The sequence below is a fragment of the Aspergillus undulatus genome, assembly GCF_047715775.1.
Source record: "Aspergillus undulatus strain CBS 261.88 unplaced genomic scaffold BDV17scaffold_6, whole genome shotgun sequence".
NCBI classification, from domain to species: domain Eukaryota; kingdom Fungi; phylum Ascomycota; class Eurotiomycetes; order Eurotiales; family Aspergillaceae; genus Aspergillus; species Aspergillus undulatus.
The window spans coordinates 580013-595531 of record NW_027396610.1 but is presented as its reverse complement, the minus strand read 5'-3'; the positions used below and the strand labels follow the sequence as shown (position 1 = coordinate 595531).

Below are 15519 nucleotides of genomic sequence, written 5' to 3'. Positions count from 1 at the left end.
CCAGGCAGTGGGCAGGCGCTCAATTGCTGCGGGCTTTGCCAAGCAAATCGGTAAATACAAACTGGAGCCCTAGGTATGATTCATCTTCCATCGCCTTCAAGTGATCCGGTGGGAGTGGAATATGGAGCTCCGTGCGATTACTACGATAAACCATATCCCGGAAGCACGGATTTACGGACCTTAGATAGGACCCAGATACGCAGTGACGCGGGAAAAAAATATCAAAATAATATGGAGTACATAATAAAAGCCTGGAGTCTGCACTTATTGTTGCTGGTTTAGCTCTTCATTCGTAACCAGTCTTTCGTTCGCCAAAATGGACACGCCCTCCTCTACCTCCGGGACAATCGACCTGGAGGAAGGCGGCTCTGGGATCTCTAAAAGGTTGACTCTTACATTCCGAGATGTCAGCGTACATGTTACGGCAGCGGAGGCGGCGCTTGGACAGACACTCTTATCTGTTGCTGATCCAAGGCAAGTGGTAGACTGGTTTCGGAAGAGGGAGAAACCAAAGAGGGTGAGTGTCGCTTGCAGTCTGATACCAACTAAAGGGAATTAACTAACGCGAAGGCAGACAATCCTCCAAGGACTAACAGGCCAGGTTAGGCCCGGCGAAATGGTAAGCTTTAACCAACCATGCTCAAACCCAGGCAGCTAACACGTCCACACCTAGCTCCTCGTCCTCGGCCGCCCAGGCTCAGGATGCACCTCGTTCCTCCACGTCCTCTCCAACGACCGCAGCAGCTTCGACGAAGTCCTTGGCGAGACATTCTACGGAAGCATGGACCATAATGCAGCCAAGAAGTACCGGCAACAGATAATGTTCAACACCGAAGATGACGTGCATTTCCCGACGCTGACTGTCAACCGGACGATGAAGTTTGCATTGCGCAATAAAGTTCCTCAGGAGAGGGATGAGGGGGTAGGAAGGAAGGAGTTCGTGCAGATGCAAAGAGACGGGATCCTGGATTCCCTGGGGATCCCGCATACGAGGAAGACGCTTGTCGGGAATGAGTTTGTGAGGGGCGTGAGCGGGGGTGAGAGGAAGAGGGTTAGTCTTGCGGAGGTTATGGCGGGGCAGGTATGTCTCTTCATACTCTAACTGGCTTGGTTTGATCCTAAAGGAGTGTGAAGAGCCCAGTCCAATTCTGGGATAACCCAACCCGCGGTCTCGATTCCAAAACGGCTGCCGAGTTCGCGCGGATGATCCGGCGTGAGGCCGACGAGAATAGCAAGACCATGGTTGTTACGACCTACCAGGCAGGAAACGACATCTATGCCCAATTCGACAAGGTGCTGGTGCTCGCTGAAGGACGGGTCATATACTACGGTCCCCGAAGCCGCGCTCGTGCTTACTTTGAGGACTTGGGATTCGTGTGCCCCAACAAGGCGAATGTTGCTGACTTTTTGACTTCTGTTACTGTTCTCACTGAGCGTGTCATTAAACCTGGGATGGTGGAGAAGGTGCCGAGTACGCCGCGGGAATTTGAAGCTCGGTACCGGGAGAGCACGATCTATCAGGAGGCCATGGATGATATTGTCTCGCCGGAGAAGCTCGTTTCTGAAGAGGAGGATCTGGCGGCGGCTGTACTAAGGGAGAAGAAAAGGCGCCATATTCCGCGGCCGCAGAGCGTGTATACCGCGAACCTATGGGATCAAGTCGTCGCATGCACGATTCGACAATTCCAAATTATGGCTGGGGACAAGCTCTCCCTTGCCATCAAGCTCGCATCGTCAATAATCCAAGCCCTCGTCTGCGGAAGTCTATTCTACGACCTCAAACCGGATAGCTCATCCATCTTCCTCCGACCCGGCGTGCTCTTCTTCCCAGTCCTCTACTATCTTCTCGAGTCAATGTCCGAGACAACTAGTTCGTTCTTTGGAAGACCGATTCTGTCTCGGCATAAGCGGTTCGGATTCTACAGACCGACAGCGTTCTGCATTGCTAATGCGATTACGGATATCCCGATTACGGTTGTACAGGTTTCTTGCTTCGCGCTTATTTTGTACTTCATGAGCTCGCTGCAGATGGACGCAGGGAAGTTCTTCACGTTCTGGGTTTTGATCATTGCGAATACCTTGTGCATGATGCAGATGTTCCGTGCGGTAGGAGCACTATGCAAGCGATTCGGCCTGGCATCACAGCTTACGGGTCTTATTTCTACCATTGCTTTCGTGTATGGAGGTACGTATATCCACTACCCTGCCGCAAGTGCGACACAGCTCTAACCGTCGCCAGGGTATCTGATTCCCTTCGAGAAAATGCACCCCTGGTTCCGCTGGATCTTCTACCTCAATCCATCCTCGTACGCCTTCGAAGGTCTGATGGCATCTGAATTCACCGGCCTGCAACTAGTCTGTATCGAACCAAACTATATCCCCTACGGACCTGGCTACTCGGACTCTGCTTCTCCGTATCGGGGGTGCTCCGTCCCCGGCAGCAGCAACGGTATTATCTCTGGAGAAGAATACATTCGCCAGCAATACAGCTACTCCAAGGGCCATATCTGGCGGAGCTTCGGTGTCATCGTCGGCTTCTGGGCATTCTTTATTTTCTTGTCTACGGTTGGGTTCGAGATGCGGAACAGCCAGAGTGGATCGTCTGTTCTACTTTATAAACGCGGGAGTAACCCCGGTGCATCAACAGATGAGGAGCGACCGATAAAGGCAACGGCCAGTGCAACGGGACTGGCAAGGTCTGGAAAGCAGTCTACGTTTACCTGGAACCACCTCGACTACCATGTTCCGTTTCATGGCCAGAAGAAGCAGTTGCTCGATCAGGTATTCGGCTATGTCAAGCCTGGCAATCTGGTGGCGCTTATGGGGTGTTCTGGGGCTGGGAAGACTACGTACGTCAATTATCTTTCCGTCAATCAAGTAAACCACTAATCACTTATTACAGTCTTTTGGACGTCCTAGCCCAACGCAAAGACAGCGGCGAAGTTCACGGCTCCATCCTAATTGACGGCCGGCCCCAGGGCATCAGTTTCCAGAGGCTAACTGGCTACTGCGAGCAAATGGACGTGCATGAAGGGACTGCTACTGTCCGTGAAGCACTTATTTTCTCTGCATTTCTTCGGCAGCCGGCTAGTGTCCCCGAAGAAGAGAAGCTGACTTATGTTGATCATATCATTGAATTGCTTGAGCTTTATGATATTCGGGATGCTCTTATTGGAGGTTAGCTACCTGTGTTTGCAGTTTGAGGCTATTGCCGTACTGATGATGATACCTTTAGTTCCTGGTGCTGGTCTGAGTATTGAGCAGCGGAAGAGAGTCACGTTGGGTGTTGAGCTTGTTGCGAAACCAACGTTGCTCTTCTTGGACGAGCCGACGTCTGGGTTGGATGGGCAGTCGGCTTATAATAGTGAGTTCACACTGCTATGCTTCTGGGTCTGCGTGCTAACAGGTCTAGTCATTCGATTCTTGAGGAAGCTGGTTGATAGCGGGCAGGCTGTTCTGGTATGTTCTTCTCTCTGAGCTAAGGGTGTCGCTAACATCTCCAGTGCACTATCCACCAACCGTCAGCCGTGCTCTTCGACGCCTTTGACTCTCTGCTCCTGCTAGCCAAGGGTGGAAAGATGGCCTATTTTGGCGAGAGTAAGTAACCTACTTACTACGACTGTCATATCCACTTCTAACCCTGAGCAGCCGGTAAAGACTCCGACAAAGTGCTAGAGTATTTCGCAAAGAACGGAGCCCCCTGTGACCCCGACACCAACCCAGCCGAGCATATCGTCGAAGTCATCCAGGGGAGCACCGACAAGAAGATCGACTGGGTTGACGTCTGGAACAAGTCCCCCGAACGACAACAAGCCATTGCCGATTTGGATGAGTTGAACTGTATCCACCAGGCAAACCCCGGCGAAGAAGGCAAGGCTAGCTTTGCGACGTCTCGCTGGTACCAATTTAAGCTCGTTCTTCATCGTCTCATGATCAAGCTTTGGCGAGAGCCAGATTACATGTGGAACAAGATGATCCTGCACATCTTCGCCGCCCTTTTCAGTGGTTTCACCTTCTGGAAGATGGGTAATGGGACGTTTGATATGCAACTGAGGCTTTTTGCGATCTGTACGTCCTCCATTCCGTCGGCTATCAACACGAACTAACATACTCTCCCAGTTAACTTCATCTTCGTCGCCCCTGGCTGCATCAACCAAATGCAACCATTCTTCCTGCAGAACCGCGACATCTTTGAGACGCGCGAGAAGAAGTCCAAAACGTACCACTGGCTCGCGTTCATCGCCGCCCAGACGGTCTCCGAGATCCCATATCTGATTATCTGCGCCACGCTGTATTTTGCTTGTTGGTACTTTGTTGCTGGGTTCCCCGTCGAAGCGAGCATCTCGGGGCATATTTACCTGCAAATGATTTGTAAACACCCTCCCTCTTCTGAATGAGATGGGGCAAGGCTAATAATTGCAGTCTACGAATTCCTCTACACATCAATCGGCCAAGCAATCGCCGCCTACGCCCCGAATGAGTACTTCGCAGCAATCATGAACCCCATCTTCATCGGCGCAGGCATGATCTCCTTCTGCGGCGTCGTCGTCCCCTATGACAGCATGCAGCCCTTCTGGCGGTACTGGATCTACTACCTCGATCCCTTCACGTACCTAGTTGGTGGTCTTTTGACCCCCGTCTTGTGGGACGTGAAGGTGGAATGCGATGCGAGTGAATTCGTGTCTTTTGCTGTTCCCGACGGCCAGAACTGTGGTTCGTACATGGCTGATTTTCTGGCAAGTAATGCGGGGTACATCCTTGATGCGAATGCGACGGGGTCTTGTGAGTTTTGCCAGTACTCGTCTGGGGCGGATTATGCTCGGACTTTTAATTTGAATGAGAGGTATTATGGGTGGAGAGACGTGAGTTCCTGCCCTACCTACATGCCCACCTCAGTCTCAACTTCCTATTGCTAATGTGACTTCGCTCGGGCAGTCTGGTATCACGGCGCTGTTCTGTATCTCCTCGTACATATTCGTCTTTGTGATGATGAAGCTGCGGTCGAAGAAGACGAAGGAGGCGAGGATGGACTAATTTAGCTCTTCGTCGACCGGGGTCTAGCTGACATGGCTTGCTCCTTCTGGTGAGGTTCTCCGAGCTGGAACCTTTCACTGAACATTAGAGAGGACTGGGGGTAGCAAGAGTTGTTTCTGGCGTTTGTTGTCAATGGAGCACAGCACCTTGTATAGACATGATGGCTTTCTGCATCTTTCGATTTCTCTTAGAGTCTTTTGCTGAGATTGATTTGGCTTTGTTCATTCATTTCTTATTTTCCTTTTTCTTTTCTCTTCTTTCTTTCTATTTTGCCCTTGTCCGGTTGGACTTGCTCCTCTGGTTGCGACTAAGCGCATATAGACAGCTAGACAGATTGATAGACATTTTAGTTTTCAGGTTATTCTGGCTTTATGGATTCGAAACAGATCAGTGTCGTCTCTCGAGTCCGTCTCCTGGGCTGTCTTGTGTTATAGTTCTTACTTTGAATAAGTGGCTGGGCGCGTTCTTCAAGTTGCCTGTGCTGCGTTTATTCACAATAGTTGTAGCAAAATATATATCCGCCTTCGGTTGTCTGCTTATCAAGCACTAAGCACCCTTTAGGCCAGGGGGAGGGATAAAGGTGGTCCTGGCTCCCAGAGGCAAAGGGAGTAAGCTCCACTTGAGCGAATACATTTCTATATAGGCCAGGGCCAAGGACAAACTCAGTAGCGACTCGCGAGCCCTCATGCTGGGGCACCTGCAAACAAATAGTACTAATGTATGGAGCGGAACAAGGTCGGGCCGGGGGATCAACGGGAGACGCGCGCCTGGAACTTTCCAATGGAATCGCGATAATCACCTCCACCGACAGAGTCAAGAGGCGCAGGCAGATCTTCAGCTGAGCCATGGCGCCCATCAAGTTCACAAAGCCCCCCGATCTGTCTGGTCGTACCCCCATCTACCGCCTCAGCAAAAACTTTCCGACACCCCCCCTGCCCAGTCCCTCCCACGTCAACAACGCTACCAACGCGCCCTACCACCCTCCTCCCTACCACGCCCCTCCCTACAACCCCCCGTATAACGCGTCACACCCACCGTCGCAGCCTCCACCTCCCTCGCAGCCACAATCGACACCGCAAGACAACAAGGAAAATGCATTCACGCAGACTCAGACTCCGCAGCAGACTCCGCAGCAGACTCCCACCGGCGCGCAAGGGTCGCCAATGACAAAGCGCCGCGGGAGGAAGCTGCAGGAGAACGAGATCCTGACCCTGGTCAATTGCTGTCTGGAGTACCAGAGCTTATACCACGACAACCCACAGCGCTTCTGGTACTGCGTCGGGACGAGTCTGAAACGCACAATCAAACGCAATTTCTCATGGCAGTCGTGTCGGCAGATCGTGGGAGAGCTCGTCGCAGAGCGCCGAGAGCGTCGTCGAGAGGTCGCGGCTGGAACCGCCAAAGAACAACCACTTACTGAGCTGGTAATCACTACGGACAAGTGGATTTCGTTTGTTGATTCCCGAGCGCCGAGTGTTCCGTCGCCGGCACAGCCGTTGAAACGGCCGTCGCAGGATGAGACTGCGAACGATGCGAACGCAGCGAAGCGACCGAAGCCGTATGAGCATACAGCGCCTTTACCAGCGCCACCATCGATTCCTCCTCCAGCTTCCCATTCATATCCTCCATACCCTCCGCATCCGCCACATCCAATGCCACCCCCGGTACCATCCCACGCGATACCAACGATACCGAGCGGACCGACAATGTCGGAGTTCCAAACATTGAAAGTGGATATTCAGAGCTTGAGGATGGACGTGCAGGGTATGCGACGAGAGATGGTGGAAGTTCGGAATGAATTGAATAACAAGCTGGGCACGATACTTCAAACCCTCCAGCAAATCCAGGCGCAAAACGAGCCGAAGGAAAAATGAGAATATAGATACGTCGGCAACGAGATCAAGCAAAATTATACCCACTATATGGACATATCAATCGTCTGAATGGCCAAAACCACGACGGCGACGCGACTGGAGATGCGCGTGGAACCCAGTTCCATCATCCCGTACTGACAGATTCACCCGTCTGATCAATGCGCCCCCAGCGCCCAAGACGCCCGGGTGGTAGAGCAAAAGAATGATCTCTACAGGCCCGATGTCGGACCAGACGTCGGTATACTGGCCCACCATATACGTGGACATTGGCATTATTCTATAAGCATACACTGATTACGGAGCCCCGTGGGCGGCATACAATTTCACAATTATAGGCTACTGATGCCGAACGACCCGCCATGCATAATTCCTACTGTCTCTGGATTTTCAGGCACAATGCGTAATGATAGTCCGGACGATGAATCCGCCGCAACCTCGGACGTTGCGTCCGATGAAACAGCACCCCATACCCCCACACTGGCAGCTGCAGCTGCAGCTGCGTTATCTCGCTTGCAACTCTGCAGCCCAGCGAAGCCTGTAACAGTGCCTGTTGATCTTCACGTGTTGCGATCTCTGGCCCGTAAACGCTCCGACGTTAGTGCAGTGATCGTCGCTGGTCAGCCCCGGCGCATTCAGCACGCCGGCCAATTCCAAGCGGCCTCCCTGACACCTGATCGGAGATACTTCCAGATACCTTGGTAGTCTCGAAGATAAATTCGCCCTTGCCGTTGTCAAACCTGGAAGAGCAGAGTTTCTCAACTCCCCCAACACTCCAACACCTGCAACTGACTCGCCATGCGCTCGACTCTGGCTCTCGCACTGCTGCCCGCCGCCGCTCAGGCGATCAATATCGTCTCGTCCAATGACGATGGCTGGGCCGAAATCAACATCCGCTCGTTCTACAATGCTCTGACCTCCGCTGGCCATTCGGTTGTCGTTTCCGCGCCGGCAGAGAATCAGAGCGGTACAGGTATGAACTTCGCTCAAGAGTACCCGCGCTCTAGCTAATTTGCATAGGCTCTTCGGATGAAACTCCGTCTGATCGCACGGAGGCCTGCGAGTTTGACAGCTGCCCGGCAAACAGCGGTCCCTACGGGACAAACGAAACCGACACCAACCTGAACTGGGTGAACAGCTACCCCGTCACCAGCATCAAGCATGGAATCGACACCGTCGCCCAGGACATCTTCGGCAATGCCCCCGAGCTCGCGGTATCCGGCCCCAACGTCGGAAGCAACCTAGGGCTGGCCGTCTATTTCTCCGGCACAGTCGGCGCGGCAAACTACGCATCGGCAACAGCCGGTATTCCCGCGATCGCATTCTCAGGAGCCGACGGCGACCCTACAGCCTGGAACGAGGCAGCCCCAGCCTACAGCACCATCTACGCAGACCTTGCGACCAAAGTCGTCGACCGGATCGTGAGCGCGGGAACACCTTACCTTCCCGAGGATATCTGGTTGAACGTCAACTTCCCGACCGTGGACGGATGCGCCAGCGCCGACGATTTTAGCTTTGTCCTCTCGCGGATCTTCACTGCCGTCCCTCTGATTACGGCCGACGACGTCGAGACGTGCGGGTCCACGCGTCTACCAACCGAAAACACGGTCGTTGGCACAGACGGCTGCTACGTGAGTATCTCGGTGGGGGCGGCAGATAAGACAGACGCGGATGCAACGTCGCAGGGGGCTGTTTTGGATAAGTTGGGTGATTTGCTGTCCTGCCTGCCGTCGGCATAAACCTTGCAATCCTTGATTCAGAGCGACAGCAGTAGTTGGCATTGGTGCGCAGTCAGTCGGCAGTCTGAGTGGCAGCCAGTTTAGCATGCATTAGCCCGCATTCAAGCTCGGTGATTTCCTAGACTGGGGTAGTTCTTCTGCGGGGGGAACTCTGTTTAATATACATGTGCACGGGCTAATATAGATCAATTCTCCGTTGAATCTGCGCGCACCAGGCACGTTTCCACCGGATCCTCTTGGCGGGTCTTGCAAGCCGTCTTGTCTACGCGTTCCTCTGTCGCGTTCCTGGCTGCCTTAGTTCGTTTAGTCTGCAGACACTCTGCGATCAACATGCCCAGGTCCCACGGTCCCACTGGCTGCCCACTTGAGAAGTGCGAACAAGATGGATGACACAGATTCTGAAGAACCGAACCGAATTGTCCGAACATGGTCAGGACTCCGTAGTGCTCTATACTAGTCCACTCCGTAGCCCCAACGGAAATGGAGACAGACAGACATAAATACCCCCTCTCCAACACCAAGCCCATCAATCCATCCTGCCCCTCAACTCAACCCAGTCCAGTTCCCAACCCAGCGCAGCCCAGCGCAGACAAGTCATCCAGACAAGTCCCTGGACCGTTGCCCACAGACTCACCACCGAAAATATGGCCAGCACTCTCCTCTCCCTCTCACTCACCCTCGCGGCCAGCGCCGCCGCGATGCCCCTTGCCGGTGCCAATGCAGCGCCCACAAAAACCCTCGAGTCCCGCGCTGTGATCGACCACGACGCTGTCACGGGCTTCGCGGAGACTGTCCCCTCTGGCACAATCGGCGAGCAGTACCTCGCGTACCAGCCCTACCTGAAGGTCGTGAACGGGTGTGTGCCGTTTCCGGCTGTTGATGCGGAGGGTATGTACCAACCAAACCACCCCCACTCCCCCTCACCGTTTCATGGATCAGGTTAATTAACGTGAAATTTTAGGCAACACAAGCGGCGGCCTCGAACCAAGCGGCACTCCCTCGGGCGACTGCGACAGCAGCACCGGGCAAATCTACGCCCGAAGCACAATGGCCGACGGGACAGAAGGCACCTACGGCGCGGGGATAATGTACAGCTGGTACTTCCCCAAGGACAGCCCCAGCACAGGCCTAGGCCACCGCCACGAATGGGAGGGGGTGATCGTGTGGCTCTCAGACTCCGCCTCAACAAGCGCAGATAACATCGTCGCGGTCTGCCCGAGTGCGCATGGGGAGTGGAACTGCGATACGAGTGGGTTTACGCTCAGTGATACGCATCCGCTTATCAATTATCAGTCTATCTGGCCGGTAAATCATCAAATGGGGCTTACGGATGAGGTTGGCGGGACACAGCCGTTGATTGCGTGGGAGAGTTTGCCTGCTGTTTCGAGTCAGGCGTTGGAGGATGCGGACTTTGGGGATGCGACTGTGCCGTTTAAAGAGAGTACGTTTACGGGGAATTTGGAGAGTGCGACGTATTAGGGACCTAGGTTGGGAGGGGAGCTGGGAGGTAGGAAGATCTATATGGGTTGGATGGACTGGGAATGACTGGGGGTACTTTTGTAAATAGCTAGATTTCCGTGGTGATGCTGGGCTGGATACTGCTTCACTACTTATACGCGTTGAATACGATTGATGATTTGAGTTAGCTTAACCACCTCAGTATATTGGACGCCGCACATGGTTCGAGCAAGCGGCACCAAGACCGGTCTGGAAAGCGATAGTAGATCCTGGAGAATATCACTTCATCAAGAGAGGGCAACAGAGAGGATTGAGAACTAAACGAAGCCATCACCAAAGGCTTGTATGAGAAAAAAAAAATATACGCTCTTTGAACATCAAATATCCAATACTAGCTATCATGGTGACCGAATGTGCAACCGTTGGGTTGACATGACAGTCAAGATTGAGACAACGTGCAAGCAAGCAAGCAAGCAAGCAAGCAAAATGAACCCGGGTCCGAAGCAAAAGGGTCCTCGGTAAACCAGAAGGCGCCGTCTGATACAGATTTTGAGATTCGTTGACATGCGCCGGAGATCCCTTTTCGCTTGCGCCTGTATGCAAGTAAGGCATGGAAGCGCGCTTACCGGCACCCATGCAAATGGTATTGAACGGGGTAGGGAGCATGGTCAGATGGGATTGACATGAGCCCTAGGTACACCGATTGCCGAGTCATGGGTCGTACTTAAGGCACAGATCTCCAGAGCGCGAAGCCAGTAGGGGTTGTACGAGGTGCAGAACAATGTGTTGTATCTGCCGCATACTTTTAGACGGTGGATCTGCCCTGGTTAAAACCAAGGCCCGTTTGCGGGGTGAGGGTCAGTGTACCATACTTTTCCCAGCAGAGTATAGAGAAATCAGCTTGGTCTGGAGAGCATACGGGAGTGGGTTGTCTCGGCGATGATGGTTTGGAAGAAGGAAGTCAAGATTAGGGGGAAGAGAAGATAATAGAGTAAAGAGTGTTCAATTAGAAAGTTAAGTAAAGGGGGAATCTCAGCAGTTTCAATAGAAGCCCAAAGCCCAAAGCCCAGCGACGATTACCACGATATCCACCAAAATCACACACTCCACCAACATCAATCCATCAACCGTCACTGATATGCCCCGTTTATCCATCTACAGATAGATACCATTTCATCCCAAGACGGCCATCTCAACTATCGTAACGCCATCGTCCCTTCCGGAAAACTGCACGAGCACGGTCACGACAAATCTAGTCATACTCGTACAACTGCTTCTGGGGCTCAACATCAGCCCGCAGGATCCACTTCCTGAAATACCAAGGCAACATCTCAGCGTAATGCTTAGCGTGCGTGCGCGTAGGAACACTGAAGACCTGGTCCAGCTCCTCAAGCGATAGAGCTTTCGTCTCAGGAAGGCAAAAGTAACACGTAATCCACCCAAAGATATTCCAGCACGCATACCAGGCGAAGCCTCCCTGCGCCGTAAAGGCATCTCGCAGGGGAAGCCAGGTAAGCGAGACGATGAAGTTGAAGCCCCAGGTTGTGGCAGTTGCGAAGGACATGCCGACGTCGCGGATGTAGAGGGGCTGCGGAAGACAATATTAGCGGTGAGTCTTCGAGGTTTGGAGTTTCGGGCAGACTCACGAATGCTTCAGCGGAATAGGTGAATGGGACAGGCCCTTCGCCTGGCGAGTAGACTATCATGTAGAGGTAGATGCCTGTTGCCACCATGGCGGTTCTAGTTTGCAGGTCCTGGATGTAGAATGAGAAACCGGTCCAGAAGAGGAAGCACGCCATAAGGGGGAATGTGGTGAGGAGTAGGTTCCTGCGTCCAAATGTGTCGATTGTGTATACTGCGGGAATGGCGAATATCCAGTTGGTAATTCCTTTTTTTTACTTTCATTAGCCAAGGAGAAGCAGAAGGCGAGAATGGACAGACATACCGCAGCCTAGAGAGACGAGCAAGGCGGGACGCAGGTCAAAGCCGGCATCGCGGAACATGGAGGAGGAATAGTACATGATGGCATTGACTCCGCAGAACTAAGCAGCTGTCAGCATATTATTTTGTTATTTGACCATGGACAGGATTACCTGCTGCATGAACATGACAAAGAAAGACGATTGCGCGGCGCGTCGGTTACGGGGAACAGTGAACATCTCACGCCACAGTTGCTTGCCCTCACGGAGCTTCGTTTCCGCGACCAATGCAGCGTGTATGTAGTACAGGTCCCTTGCAGCTTGTAACTTGGACGGACGGAACTGGCAAAGCGCGTTATAGGCGGCGTGATATTTGTTCCGAATCATGTACCATCTGGGCGACTCGGGGCAGAAATAGACCTGCGCACAGACAAGCATTGGGCTGTGGCTCGCGATGTTAGAGACTATGTAGTAATCCATTACAGACGAGGGGAGACTTACGGAATGGCCGTAACGCCGAACATGAGCCTCCAGTTGAGGCCGGTAAGCGTGTCACTTTCGACACCCATAAAGGCCACGGACGAGATATAGCCCAGCATGATACCGAAAGCAGTCCACATTTGCCACTGCATTGCGCTGAAGGGTTATATTAGCCATGCACAGATTCCGGAATCATTCAGGATACATACAGAGCACCTCTAATTGCAGGGGGAGCACATTCGGCAGCGTAGACGGGGGTTGTACTGGACTTGGCACCGACAGCGAGACCAAGCATGAACCGGCCAAGGAACAAGTTCCACCAGGTATGAGCAGCACACATCCAGAATGTAGCCGCGAAGGACACAAAGCAGGAGATGAAGATGGTACCGCGACGACCAAAGTAGCGGTTCAGTGGTGCTGAGGTCCAACATCCAATAGTGCATGAGCAGAGGTAGGGGGCACCGTTAATGAGACCTTGGATCCATCTGTCGGTAACTCCAAATTCGGGGAAGTAATATCTGCTAGAGTCAGCCTGCGCCTAAAGAAAGCTGAGGCACGTAGACCTACTCTTGAGCTCCATTCACGGCAGTCTGGTCCATACCCTGCACGATGGCCGAACCGGCACAGAGAACTGCTTGGCGTTAGCACTTGCGGAACAATACCATAATCCAGATACATACTCGTCATAAAGTACATCATCCACGGCTGATCCCAGCGGTGTGTTTTCTCGCGGCGAAGCAGTCCCTTGTCCTCCTCCGATAGGTCGTTGAGCTGCTCGAACGACTTCGGATCCTGTGCAATGAGGGCACCCTTTTTCAAATCCTCGAGAACATGCTCGAGGCCCTTCTCTCGAGCGAATTGCTCGACATCTTTCAATAGCTCTTCGCGAGTCATGCCAGACAAGGGGTTGTGCAATTTGCGATTGGCGGCGAGGACATTGTCGCCGTCGCCAAAGGGCTTCTTGGTGTCTCTTGCCCATTCCTTCGCGACGTCGCCATCCGCCCGTCCTGGCCCACTAGAGTTAGAGGATGACTCCCTCTCAATGTGGTTCTGGGCGTCCTCCGGGTCAAACTCCTTCTCGCCCATGGTGGTGGCTGTATAGCGATATGCCGACAATGTATTCAATTGCTATTACCCACGTGCACTGCGGCAATCTAAATGGCAAATGAGAGTTAGGAAAAGGCTGGCGATATCATCCCCACGGGGTGATCAAGCCCTTTTAACGTCTCTCAGACCTCGCCAGCAGAGGAAAACTTCCAAGTCCCCACCTCGACCAACAGGGAAGCCGGGACGACAGGGTTACAATGAAGCGCTGATGGCAATGGCTTTACCCCCGCGTCTTGACTGGTCCTTGCCCGGAAGCATCAGTGCGGTGCCCCTTCCGGACAGTTGCACGTCATGCTTTGTTCCTTGGGGACTAAGCCAAGTGTCCAGGAGCGCGATGGACTGCGAAAACGGGCCTTGGGAGGATCTCAATCTGCAGCCGGGCTGTTTGCTAGCGCCATGGCGCGTTTCTCGGCGACCTATGTCCCGGCAAAACACCTTCATAGGTCTTTGCAGGCCGTTGGCCCAGTTTGATCGTCGAGGTGAGAGACCAAATTGGAGTCTACCTGCCGCGTTGCGTCTCACGACGCCCTACAGCTGCTGACATCGAGGGCCCGAAGATGCGAGAGTCAACATGCATTTACTGAAGACAAGGAGCAATGCCAAGGGGCGGAGGCCATAAGTGCCATGGTGGCGAGTCCAATGCCCAGGCCTCGTCGTCATTGACGGAGGGCTCGGAGGGCATTGAGCCCTCGTTCATCAATCGCATCATGGAAAAGTTGGAATGCCCTCGGACCGTGCAACCAACGGCGAGAGCCGCGCGTGAATAAACTCGACTCACCACTTTCACAGCGAACAGGCCGACGTCAGCAATGTTCCTCAGCCGGGGGAGTCGGGGCTCTCGGCAGTCTCGGCGCCCAGACGGGCTCGCCACTCATCTCCCCGGATTCCGGCAATTACGGGGCCCCAAGGAAGCCAGTCCAAGGCCGTTTTCATCTTCAAAGTCTCTCGTGATGATCGTGGCCTTCTTGGACGAAGCCTGGGACATGGTGACACATCCAGCACAAACCAGCGTATGGTGCGCAGCATATGGCCCACTTCTTCCTGGGCACCTCTTCAGAGCTCTCTTGGCCGACTCTTGCCACCGCCCGCTGAGAGCAAAACCTCTCACGCTTGAGAGATCGTGTGACACCGGGCACAGATATTTGTCTTTCCTGCTTTCCATGGTTGTCGGACATTCTCCGCGCCTTCGAAACAGAGCCGAAGGCCCAGCTGCAACATCCCCACGTGGGGAGAATACCAAGACAACAAGAAAGAAAGACGACGATCAATCCCAGGATGTTGAATAAACTCCACACAGAGGCAAACTTGATCCAGGTCGCACATGTTCAGAGGACCAAACATTCAAGAGGCGCTCGGATACCGGCAAGGCCGGCCACACCCCAGCCCTGCCAACCGCGATCTGACCACCCAACACCGGTTAAACACACAGATCGAGCGGCGCTCAGCCAGCCTCACGGGGACTGGTGCGCCTTTGGCTGTGGCTGCTCACTCGATCCTGCCGAGAAAGAAGCATTGGCGTGGCTGCTGACCTGCCAGGTTTATCCCGTGCGGCGAGCCCGAGATTACCCATGATGTCAATGGCGTTCCTCGGGGAGTTGATGGCGACTTCAGGATGTGAAATGCACTTGTTTTTTTTTCTTTCACTGTCGCTTGACAGATGTAGGATGGCATGCGACATTTAGATCTTGGAGTAAGGAAAAGGAAGGGGCCAAAGTGTGGAGTGGAGTGGAGGACGGGCCTGGGGATGGTGCCATGAGGAGTGCTGAACCGACGCCAAGTAAACTACTCTGTCAGTCAGAGTCTGGGCTGTCTGTCAGTGGGACTTCATGATAGAGACGAATGCCCTGCTCCGCAGAGGACAAATATTGAGGAAAGCTATTCGGGTCCTAGATGAGTCGATGGTTGCAGCCT

General features: G+C 53.4%; 7 protein-coding genes across 7 annotated transcripts; 6 read left to right on the top strand and 1 right to left on the bottom strand.

Annotated features, from left to right (window-relative positions):
- Positions 1-316: 316 nt before the first annotated feature.
- Positions 317-5034, top strand: BDV17DRAFT_288016 (putative ABC multidrug transporter; the record flags this gene model as incomplete). Its single annotated transcript, XM_073761294.1, has 13 exons — positions 317-517; positions 575-619; positions 674-1081; positions 1135-2185; positions 2240-2849; positions 2903-3177; positions 3236-3364; positions 3413-3459; positions 3504-3597; positions 3649-4068; positions 4120-4371; positions 4423-4862; positions 4936-5034. The coding sequence occupies 13 exons, from the start codon at positions 317-319 to the stop codon at positions 5032-5034; spliced, it is 4071 nt and encodes a 1356-aa protein (XP_073619339.1).
- A 16-nt stretch (positions 5035-5050) lies between these two features.
- Positions 5051-5639, top strand: BDV17DRAFT_197258 (uncharacterized protein). Its single transcript, XM_073755210.1, has one exon. The coding sequence runs from the start codon at positions 5192-5194 to the stop codon at positions 5582-5584; it is 393 nt and encodes a 130-aa protein (XP_073619338.1). The 5' UTR covers positions 5051-5191; the 3' UTR covers positions 5585-5639.
- Positions 5640-5879: 240 nt separating this feature from the next.
- BDV17DRAFT_288015 (uncharacterized protein) lies at positions 5880-6908 on the top strand (the record flags this gene model as incomplete). The annotated part of the gene is made up of 1 exon (XM_073761293.1): positions 5880-6908. One exon carries the CDS (start codon positions 5880-5882, stop codon positions 6906-6908), a length of 1029 nt encoding a protein of 342 aa, XP_073619337.1.
- Positions 6909-7442: 534 nt separating this feature from the next.
- BDV17DRAFT_197186 (5'/3'-nucleotidase SurE) lies at positions 7443-9037 on the top strand. The gene is made up of 2 exons (XM_073755209.1): positions 7443-7878; positions 7926-9037. Exons 1-2 carry the CDS (start codon positions 7704-7706, stop codon positions 8642-8644), a joined length of 894 nt encoding a protein of 297 aa, XP_073619336.1. The 5' UTR covers positions 7443-7703; the 3' UTR covers positions 8645-9037.
- Positions 9038-9288: 251 nt separating this feature from the next.
- Positions 9289-10123, top strand: BDV17DRAFT_288013 (NPP1 family protein; the record flags this gene model as incomplete). The annotated part of the gene is made up of 2 exons (XM_073761292.1): positions 9289-9532; positions 9606-10123. The coding sequence occupies 2 exons, from the start codon at positions 9289-9291 to the stop codon at positions 10121-10123; spliced, it is 762 nt and encodes a 253-aa protein (XP_073619335.1).
- Positions 10124-11044: 921 nt separating this feature from the next.
- Positions 11045-13693, bottom strand: BDV17DRAFT_197052 (sugar porter family MFS transporter). Its single transcript, XM_073755207.1, has 8 exons — positions 13182-13693; positions 13069-13132; positions 12711-13019; positions 12523-12657; positions 12196-12463; positions 12048-12144; positions 11749-11990; positions 11045-11690 (listed from the first exon to the last, which is right to left on the bottom strand). Exons 1-8 carry the CDS (start codon positions 13585-13587, stop codon positions 11355-11357), a joined length of 1857 nt encoding a protein of 618 aa, XP_073619334.1. The 5' UTR covers positions 13588-13693; the 3' UTR covers positions 11045-11354.
- Positions 13694-14233: 540 nt separating this feature from the next.
- Positions 14234-15164, top strand: BDV17DRAFT_197076 (uncharacterized protein). The gene has a single exon (XM_073755208.1). It carries the CDS (start codon positions 14418-14420, stop codon positions 14892-14894), a length of 477 nt encoding a protein of 158 aa, XP_073619333.1. The 5' UTR covers positions 14234-14417; the 3' UTR covers positions 14895-15164.
- The last annotated feature ends 355 nt before the right edge of the window (positions 15165-15519 follow it).